The sequence below is a fragment of the Berghia stephanieae genome, chromosome 2, assembly GCF_034508935.2.
Source record: "Berghia stephanieae isolate SIO BIC M18660-M18661 chromosome 2, UCSD_Bste_1.3, whole genome shotgun sequence".
Classification (NCBI taxonomy): Eukaryota; Metazoa; Mollusca; class Gastropoda; order Nudibranchia; family Aeolidiidae; genus Berghia; species Berghia stephanieae.
In genome coordinates, this window is record NC_088361.1 from 10,460,795 (window position 1) to 10,470,794 (window position 10,000).

General features: G+C 44.3%; 1 protein-coding gene across 1 annotated transcript in view; it reads right to left on the bottom strand.

The window, feature by feature from the left end:
- Positions 1-10,000, bottom strand: part of LOC144963864 (uncharacterized) — a 93,818-nt gene that overhangs the window by 31,864 nt on the left and 51,954 nt on the right. The window contains 1 exon segment of the mRNA XM_078897815.1: positions 577-796. Within this exon segment, the coding sequence (XP_078753941.1) occupies positions 577-796 (220 nt within the window).

Here is a 10,000-nt window from a genome sequence, read left to right on the forward strand (position 1 = left end):
GGTGAAAGAGGAGGAGGAGGTGGTGAAGGAGGAGGAGGAGGTGAAAGAGGAGGAGGAGGTGGTGAAGGAGGAGGAGGAGGAGGTGAAGGAGGAGGAGGAGGTGGTGAAGGAGGAGGAGGAGGTGGTGAAGGAGGAGGAGGAGGTGGTGAAGGAGGAGGAGGAGGAGGTGAAAGAGGAGGAGGAGGAGGTGAAAGAGGAGGAGGAGGTGAAAGAGGAGGAGGAGGAGGAGGTAGTGAAAGAGGAGGAGGAGGTGTTGAAAGATGAGGAGGAGGAGGTGAAAGAGGAGGAGGAGGTGAAAGAGGAGGAGGAGGAGGTGAAAGAGGAGGAGGAGGTGAAAGAGGAGGAGGAGGAGGTGAAAGAGGAGGAGGAGGTGAAAGAGGAGGAGGAGGAGGAGGTAGTGAAAGAGGAGGAGGAGGTGTTGAAAGAGGAGGAGGAGGTGAAAGAGGAGGAGGAGGATGGGGAGGAGGAGTAGGAGCAACATGTAATGGACGATGTACCTCAGCTTACAACTTCTATGTAAAAACAATATATTCGAAAACCGCATGGATTACATTATCAGTATCAAAAAAACATTACCTCAAACGGCTTTTTGCCAGACTTATTTTTGCTCTTATTTGCCTCTTTATCCTTTTTGTTAGTCAACCGAACATGCCTACTTCCAAGGGCGCCAATGGCCTCGTTAGGTTTGTAGGTCAAGGCCGACCCATTGTCTTCTGAGAGAAGTTGCAAAAGTAGCCCAGATGGACTGAGTTTGCTTTTGCCTGCTAAACACACTTGAAGATCCCTCATGGGAGTGCTGAAATATCAAACAATACGTCGATTCTACACAAGGGTGACCTGGTTTTGAGTTTTTGAGTAACGACAAAACAGTATTTGAAAAAAAAACAAAAAACCAGATCGAATTGGCGATGGTTGAGGACATAACAAGTGGACGTTACTTCAAAATTACTGAAAAGAATAGAAAATGATTTGATTAATTTCAATATTAAATTACAAACTCTAAATTTCAGTCAATCTCGATGGAATTCTTGCTCTGTGATATAGAGGAGTATAACATGAAAATTGTGTTTCTTTGATGAAATACTTTTCTAAAAAAAATCGAGGCTCGACTTACACAGATGGCAATTTGCATTGTTGTCTTTACAGGTTCCGGCAATAAAGAGATATTCTGAAAATACTGAGATTAACGTAAATAGTTACTTCAAAGCCTCGCGTGTCATCTGTACTACCTGTGAAGAAAAACAGCATTTAAATTTTGGGAGAACATGTTTTTTCTCGACTTCTAAACCTGTGCAATGAACCTGTTGAGACTCTCAATGATAGTAGTGACTGTTAATCAAGGGTGTGGATCAAAGGTGTGGGTGACAAAGGGGCGTGGAAGATTGGGGGGGGGGGGGGGGACGGACGACAAAACATGATCTGGGCCAGTCAACTGTCGTTTCTTTCTTTCTTTTTTTTTCAAATTCATTACCTGATCTGGCTGGACTCGGAGAGCACCTGTCCCTATGACATCCGTCTGTTGTTTCTTCTTCCGCCGGAACATGATGGCCGGGAGCCTTCTATCGCCGGGTCTCACAAACAAAAAGGTCTTTTGAAACCGAAAACAATCCTTTTCATCCGGGTATTAGAATAATCCTCATCATAACCATGGACGGAATAAAGAATACAATCTTTACGCTAGTTTTTGTGTCTGATCACCTAAATTTCGTATTCTGTGTGAAATTCCACGGTAAAATCTACACACCAAAAAAAAAAACAAAAAAAAAAAAACAACGTTGTACCATACACAAATCTTATCTGTCATTAAACTTGAACATATTCTTTTTGGCTTGTAGTTGTCATAACATTGTAGCGAAAGAAATAAACTATACTAGTATCAGTTGATGTAGGTATATATCTATATAAAGAATATTAAATAATAATAATAATGACACTTAAAAACACATATTCCAACCAATCACCAATAGATTCAGAAACAATATGGGTATGTTAGGCAACCATCGAGACACCCCAATTTGACTGATAGCAACCCTATAAGTCTAGATATTTACTTTAAAGACGATAAAGTCACATTTTGAAAATTAATTATTAAATCATTTATAGCCATGTATATAAAGAGGCCCAACTATAAATTTCTGGCAAGAATCTATGATTTATACATGATAAGACATTGATAATATCTTTAAAAACTGTTTGGATTTTGACGGAATAAATACTTTTTTCTGCACTTCTGCATATTATTTTGAAAATTTAAATATTATATATTTGGAAATAAAACTTCCGAATTCACAAGACATATTTTCTTAAAAAAGGTTTTCATATCAGTTAGAATATTCCTAAGTTGTTTTCTAAATTTAAAAAAAAAAACTGATTTTGACTAAGAGACTCAGGATGACAATTTGTGGAAGAACCCCGAGCAATGAAATGACACCCGTCACCCACTCGCTGATTTATAATCATGGACTAGAAAATATCTTTTAAAAAATCTTTAACCTTTGAAAATAACACACAACACACCGATCTGATACATTGGCCAGGGATTTTTACTGATATACTGCCACTTTCACAAGTTAACTGCAGTATTCCGGAAAGAGACGTATGAAAAAATTGGGGGAGAAAGTTCGTCCTTCAATAAATACCAATCGATTACAATGACCCTCATCTTGACAAAAAAAATCGCAATCCTGGGACCATACGATGTTTTAAATCAAATCCCAGGTTTGAGAGTTTTTGCCAAGATGAGAGCCCTTTAAATCAATCGATATTTGAAGGACGAGTTTTCTGGCCAACTTTTTAAACTGGTGTTTTCTAGGAGTACGACAGTTAACTGATTAATATATATATATAATTTTTTTTTGGTTTGACTTTTGTTTTGTTTTGCTTTGTTTTGTTTTGTTTTAGTTTGTTTTTTACAATGTGTTTCTTTAATATTTGTCTTTTTTTTTTTTTTTTTTTTTTGGGGGGGGGGGGGGGGGGGGGGGCTTTTAATCATACTAGAGTTCAATTACACTGAAACAGAAAACATTATACCATGCATCCTATTACAACCTTTAATGAGAACAGTGAACTATAATTATAATAAAGACCGATCGATATTGCGATGCCTTGAAATCGATATGGTAATGACTAGAGGCGTATGCCCGATATTATATTGAATTGGAAAGTGAAACAGGACGTTCAGCACACAGTTGAACACGCGAACTGGGTTTATTTACAAATGGTTGTACTAAAAATAAATGATATTACACACTTCCTACTTTGTTGTAGGTACTTATTTACACGAGGTATTAACGCATGGATAATGCAGACCTGCCTAGTATTACGAAAAATAAGTAGAAATACGATTTTTTTTTGTCTCCAGCTACAGAACTACATTCGTCTCTTTGACTCAATAAATCTTGCTGAAAAGGAAAGTTTAGTTCCTCAGAACCTATATCTATCTAAGACTTTGGAGCACTTTCGTATCATGCTGAGGGCAAATTATTTATTTCTAAACCTATATAAATTACATGTTTATCCCCTTGGAAACTACGAATTTTTGAAATTTCAAGTAGGCAGCCCTGGATAATGTCATCTGTGTGCGGCTATGTGGATCAGTGGTATGACACTCGCTGTCGTACTGGAAGCTACGGGATTCGAGTCCCGCTCCGAGCCGCGCATAATTGAGTCCTTGGAAATGACTCTTTACTCTCTCTCTCTCTCTCTCACTCACTCTCTCTCTCTCTCTCTCTCTCTCTCTCTCTCTCCGTACTCAGGGGTAAAATGAGTATTTGGCTGTGAACAGCGTTGTTTTATGTCGGAAAAAAATTGTAGTATCGCCTAATAGGCGTCATGTCTCGTTCTACATGTTAAGTTTTGCTGCTAGCTAAGGACCCCTTGTAAAGTGTCTTGAAAACGTTTATTGGTTATTGCTCTATATAAATGCTCTAGTTTTGTTATGATTGTGTCACTTAGCGCAGATATGTCTTTATTGTTCTGGAATTGAATCATAATCACTAGATCAAAAAACTGACATTAGACGTTAGTAAAAGATTACTGTTCATATAATATTAGATCGCCAATAAAATGTCATTACAAGGCGTAGAGAACAAAACATAATTTGATTATCTGTTTAATTTTTTACCTGCGGGGTCCGTTTGGAGTATTGTATTACTCATAAACGCGGACGGCAAAAAACAATAACAAAGACATGAATGACGTCAACTTCATTCTATCTATGCAATGTTACAAGCTTTTGAAATACAAACAATTCAATGAAATCCTGAATGAACTGGGGAAGGGACCTGTTCATCTGAAGGGAAACGAATTTTGAAAGCCAATGCGACTTATAGAAATAAAGTAAGCACAAAAGAATATGATACACATCATTCATAACAGTTCGGAATTCATAACGGAATTCATTGACAGTTAAAATAAATTATTTCAATGGGGAATAATTAGGATTCAATAGTCTGACGTCACGTCCGACCAGCAACGATCAGCTTGGTTCTAAACAAAGATAATCGGTACTTTTTATTCTTCATGCTGGCTAGAACTTTTTCACATGTTATGTGATCAGAATATTATATAAATGTCAAAACAATTTCAGATCTATAATGTTTTTCTCCTCTGGATACACTTTTATGCTCGTCAGATAAGTATGTCATAAGGGCGTCCGCCATTTTTTCCGATAGTTAAGAACCAGTTACTAATTTACTTTGCGTCATTACGAGGGAAGTGACGTCACGACTGTTGAACCCTATTGCCTATAGATTCCACCAATAGTTAATGGGTGCGACCACCATCGTACTAACGTCGGCACGGAATCGGGAGACGCGGCCATTCTGTGAAGTTGGCAAAATACAGCGGATAAAACCCTTTACCCTTTAGCACCTTCCATGCACTGTGCGCTTCTGGAATGATATTATTCCTCGCGATACAATGGCGGTTAAAAATAATTTTGAAATTGGTAAATGGGACGAATGTTACATGACAAGGGCAGTGAGGTGGCATTAAAATCGTAGATCACAATAATTCATACATGCAAAGTATGAATGTAGTCATTGAATATTATATTTGTATTGGAAACTGTCGAGAGAGAGAGAGAGAGAGAGAGAGAGAGAGAGAGAGAGAGAGAGAAAGAGGGGGGGGGGGGGAGGGAGAGGGAGAGAGAGAGAGAGAGAGTCTGTGTGTGTGTCGGTTTGGAGGGGGGGGGGGTGTTCATTCCTGCCAAAATTGCAAAACAAGTCACTAAGAAATTGCCAAATGAACCATAGCATTGCTACTTATATCAAAACATACATTCAATCACAGTGGAGAAAAATCATGTCAATTGAAATATTATGATGACAATTTAAAAGTTTGAATGAATGGGACTTTCTGGTTCATTGGTGATAATAAGTAAAATACGTAATACTTGTTTTGGGGTGAAAGGGGGGGGGGGGGGGGGGATTAGGTCCCAATGACTAGCATTTAACTCCGTTCTCTTGCCTCATATGAAATCATTTCGCAGTCCTACACAATTTGCGTACAGTAAACGCAACACCAGCTTTGTACTTTGCAGCTCCAACCACTGTAGCTGAATAACAGTGGAATAAACGTTACATCAGTAACTAAACGTAACGAGTTTGGATATGGTGAACTAACACCTTTCTGCCATGAGCTTAATAATAAAATAAAATAAAATAAAATTCCCTTTATTCATCCCCAAGGGGAAATTTGTCTTTAGGGTCTCTTCCAAGGGAAGACTGGAATAACCCAGGCGTCAGCCGCAGTGCAGCGCCGCAAAGTGAGCTAGGGCTAGGTGACTTGCTCAAGGTCACACAACGCAGCGGCGGGTGATCGAACTCGTTACCTTTTGGTTACGAAGCAAAGACCGTACCGCTGAGCCACGCTAATATATTTATTATCTATCTACAAGTCTACGAGAATATCAACAATTTTATATGTCATGGGGCAAGAATAGAGGCAAATGGAAAGTCGAACCCTGATATCCAGAGGTTAGCATTTGCCCAAACAAAATTGACTAAAATGATGGCATTATGGAAAGGTGAAAGCGTTCAACTGAAAATGAAAATATTAAAAACATGCGTATTTCTAACATCATGTTACGGATGTGAATCATGGTCAATCACAAAAAATCGATGAGAACTAAATCAATGCATTTGAAATGAAATGCTACCGGAAAATTCTCCGCATTCCCTGGACAGCAAAGGAAACTAACCATAATATGAAAGAGTCCCTGGTAATTAGGGAGCAACATCTTATCAAGATGATACAGAAACTAAAACTTGCCTTTTTTTGGACATATAAAGAGACAGGGCACCCTTGAAAAAAATTATTAGAAGGTATTATGGAGAGTAAAAGAGGGAGAGGGAGACCAAGAAGAATATGGTCACAAGACATCAGCGAATGGATGAATAAGCCAGTGACTGAATGTGGAAGGAAGTCGCAGGACAGAAGTTCGTTTCGTTTGGCAGTTGCGGAGGCCACATCCAGGAGGGATAAGCCATGAGAATGAAAAAAAACTCAATTAAAATTGTCAGGTGGGTAGAAAAAACAGATTCCATACACTCTTGTGCTTTGATGCTATACAAACTTTATTCTCATCGCGCACTCGCAAACTGGTACAATGAATGGGAACCAAACCGGAATTCCCATATCCAAGACTGCAAGAACCTCGTATTCTTGCGTACATACTTATTATGTTCTAGAAGGAACGAAACTGACTCAGCTCGTTGCCATTGTTTTTAGATGGCCATTTTAATGATTAGATCTCACTAAATTATCTTAATCAGAATATAAACGCTCAAGGTCATACACAATTTTGTGTGTTGGTACATTATATCTGGCTGGCGGATGATGTTAGTATTTTACTTAAACGCATAGCATCATTCGGAAGAATAATTGTACTTACATATAACTGCAGTTGTGTCAACATTTGATAGTGTGTCATGACCTTATAATTATAATTGGATGGAACAGTTTGACATTTGCCATTCGATAATTATTGACACAACAAATCACTTAATGGACAACCGATGAATGATGAAGATCAAGTATCTCTTTGGCACAGGGATTTCATTTACAAGAATAACCCTACAAAGATATAAACGTTGATATCCCATTATTCTCACCCGATAGGCAAATTTAGATAATATTATAGACTCATGTAAGGTAGTAGAAAATAGGATTAAAGAGCAATAACCAGTTAACTTCTTTTCTGAAAAGACACGATATTAAAAATTTGGCCAGAAAACGTGTCCTTCAAATATTGATCGATTTAAATGACCTACCGTAATATTGGCAAATACTCTCGATAAGATGGTCATTTAAATCGATCGATATTTGAAGGACGAGTTTTCTGGTCAAATTTTCATATACGTGTTGAAGATCGAGATTTTGAGAGTTGTCAATAAGATGGTCATTTAACTTAAATCGATCGATATTTGAAGGACGAGTTTTCTGGCCAAATACGTGTCTTTCCAGAGTACGGCAGTTAACTGGTTAACATAATCACATGGTTAAACTTGTCATGTCGGCTAAATAAACATAACACAAGGAAGGTAAGAGAAATGTTATATAATAATAATGTTATGCTTTTCCTACGTCCCCTCCCCAATGCCCCTCTGACAGATGAAAAACTATTCTAGACGTACAGAAGGGATGGGTGTTGAGATTACGAATGTGTGTGTGTGTCGTGTCGTGTGTGTGTGTGTGTGTCTGTGTCTGTGTCTGTGTCTGTGTCTGTGTCTGTGTCTGTGTCTGTGTGTCTGTGTGTGTGTTGTGTCTGTGGTGTTGTGTGTGTCTGTGTGTGTGTGTGTCTGTGTGTGTGTGTGTCTGTGTGTGTGTGTCTGTGTGTGTGTCTGTGTGTCTGTGTGTGTGTCTGTGTGTGTGTGTGTGTGTCTGGTGTGTGTGTGTTGTGTGTCTGTGTGTGTGTGTGTGTGTCTGTGTGTGTGTGTGTGTCTGTGTGTGTGTGTGTGGTGTCTGTGTGGTGTGTGTCTGTGTGTCTGGTCTGTCGTGCTGGTTGTGCTGTTCGTCTGCGTGTCTGTGTGTGTGCGTGTCTGTGTGCGTGTCTGTGTGTGCGTGTCTGCGTGGTTGTGCTGCGTGTCTGTGTGGTCTGCTGGTGTCTGTGTGCGTGTGTGTCTGTGTGCGTGTCTGCGTGTCTGTGTGTGTCTGTGTCTGGTCTGTCGTGTCTGTGTGCGTGTCTGCGTGTCTGTGTGCGTGTCTGCGTGTCTGTGTGCGTGTCTGCGTGTCTGTGTGCGTGTCTGGCTTCGTGTCTGTGTGCGTGTCTGCGTGTCTGTGTGCGTGTCTGCGTCGTCGTGTGCGTGTCTGCGTGTCTGTGTGCGTGTCTGGTCGTGCGTGCGTGTCTGCGTGCGTGCGTGCGTTCTGCGTGCGTGGTGCGTGTCTGCGTGTCTGGTGCGTGTCTGCGTGGTGCGTGCGTGTCGCGTGTGCGTGTCTGCGTGCTGCGTGCGTGCGTGCGTTGGTGTCTGCGTGCGTGCGTGCGCGTGTCTGGGCGTGCGTGTGTTGCGTGTCTGCGGGGTTGCGTGCGGTGCGTGTCTGCGTGCGTGCGTGCGTGTCTGCGTGCGTGCGTGCGTGTCTGCGTGCGTTGCGTGCGTGTCTGCGTGCGTGCGTGCGTCGTCTGCGTGCGTGCGTGCGTGTCTGCGTGCGTGCGTGCGTGTCTGGCGTGCGTTGCGTGCGTGTCTGCGTGCGTGCGTGCGTGTCTGTCGTGCGTGCGTGCGTGTCTGCGTGCGTGCGTGCGTGTTGCGTGCGTGCGTGCGTGCGTGTCTGCGTGCGTGCGTGCGTGTCTGCGTGCGTGCGTGCTGTCTGCGTGCGTGCGTGCGTGCTGCGTGCGTGCGTGCGTGTCTGCGTGCGTGCGTGCGTGTTCTGCGTGCGTGCGTGTCTGCGTGCGTGCGTGTCTGCGTGCGTGCGTGCGTGTCTGCGTGCGTGCGTGTCTGCGTGCTGCGTGTCTGCGTGCGTGCGTGTCTGCGTGCGTGCGTGCGTGTCTGCGTGCGTGCGTGCGTGTCTGCGTGCGTGCGTGCGTGTCTGCGTGCGTGCGTGCGTCTGCTGGTGCGTGCGTGTCTGCGTGCGTGCGTGTCTGCGTGCGTGCGTGCGTGTCTCGTGCGTGCGTGCGTGTCTGCGTGCGTGCGTGTCTGCTGCGTGCGTGCTGTCTGCGTGCGTGCGTGCGTGTCTGCGTGCGTGCGTGTCTGCGTGCGTGCGTGTCTGCGTGCGTGCGTGTCTGCGTGCGTGCGTGTCTGCGTGCGTGCGTGTCTGCGTGCGTGCGTGCTGTCTGCGTGCGTGCTCGTGTCTGCGTGCGTGCGTGTGCGTGCGTGCGTGCGTGCGTGTCTGCGTGCGTGCGTGTCTGCTGTGCGTGCGTGTCTGCGTGCGTGCGTGTCTGCGTGCGTGCGTGTCTGCGTGCGTGCGTGTCTGCTGTGCGTGCGTGCGTGCTGCGTGCGTGCGTGTCTGCGTGCGTGCGTGTCTGCGTGCGTGCGTGTCTGCGTGCGTGCGTGTCTGCGTGCGTGGTCTGCGTGCGTGCGTGTCTGCTGTGCGTGCGTGTCTGCGTGCGTGCGTGTCTGCGTGCGTGCGTGTCTTGCGTGCGTGCGTGTCTGCGTGCGTGCGTGTCTGCGTGCGTGCTGTCTGCGTGCGTGCGTGTCTCGTGCGTGCGTGTCTGCTGCGTGGTGTCTGTGCGTGCGTGTCTGGTGCGTGCGTGTCTGCGTGCGTGCGTGTCTGCGTGCGTGCGTGTCTGCGTGCGTGCGTGTCTGTGCGTGCGTGTCTGCGTGTGCTCGTGCGTGCGTGTCTGCGTGCGTGCGTGCGTGCTGCTGGTCTCGTGCGTGCGTGTCTGCTGGTGCGTGCGTGTCTGCTGGTGCGTGCGTGTCTGCGTGCGTGCGTGTCTCGTGCGTGCGTGCGTGCGTGTCTCGTGCGTGCGTGGTCTGTCTGCGTGCGGTGCGTGCGTGTCTGCGTGCGTGCGTGTCTGCGTGCGTGCGTGTCTTGTCGTGCGTGTCTGCGTGCGTGCGTGTCTCGT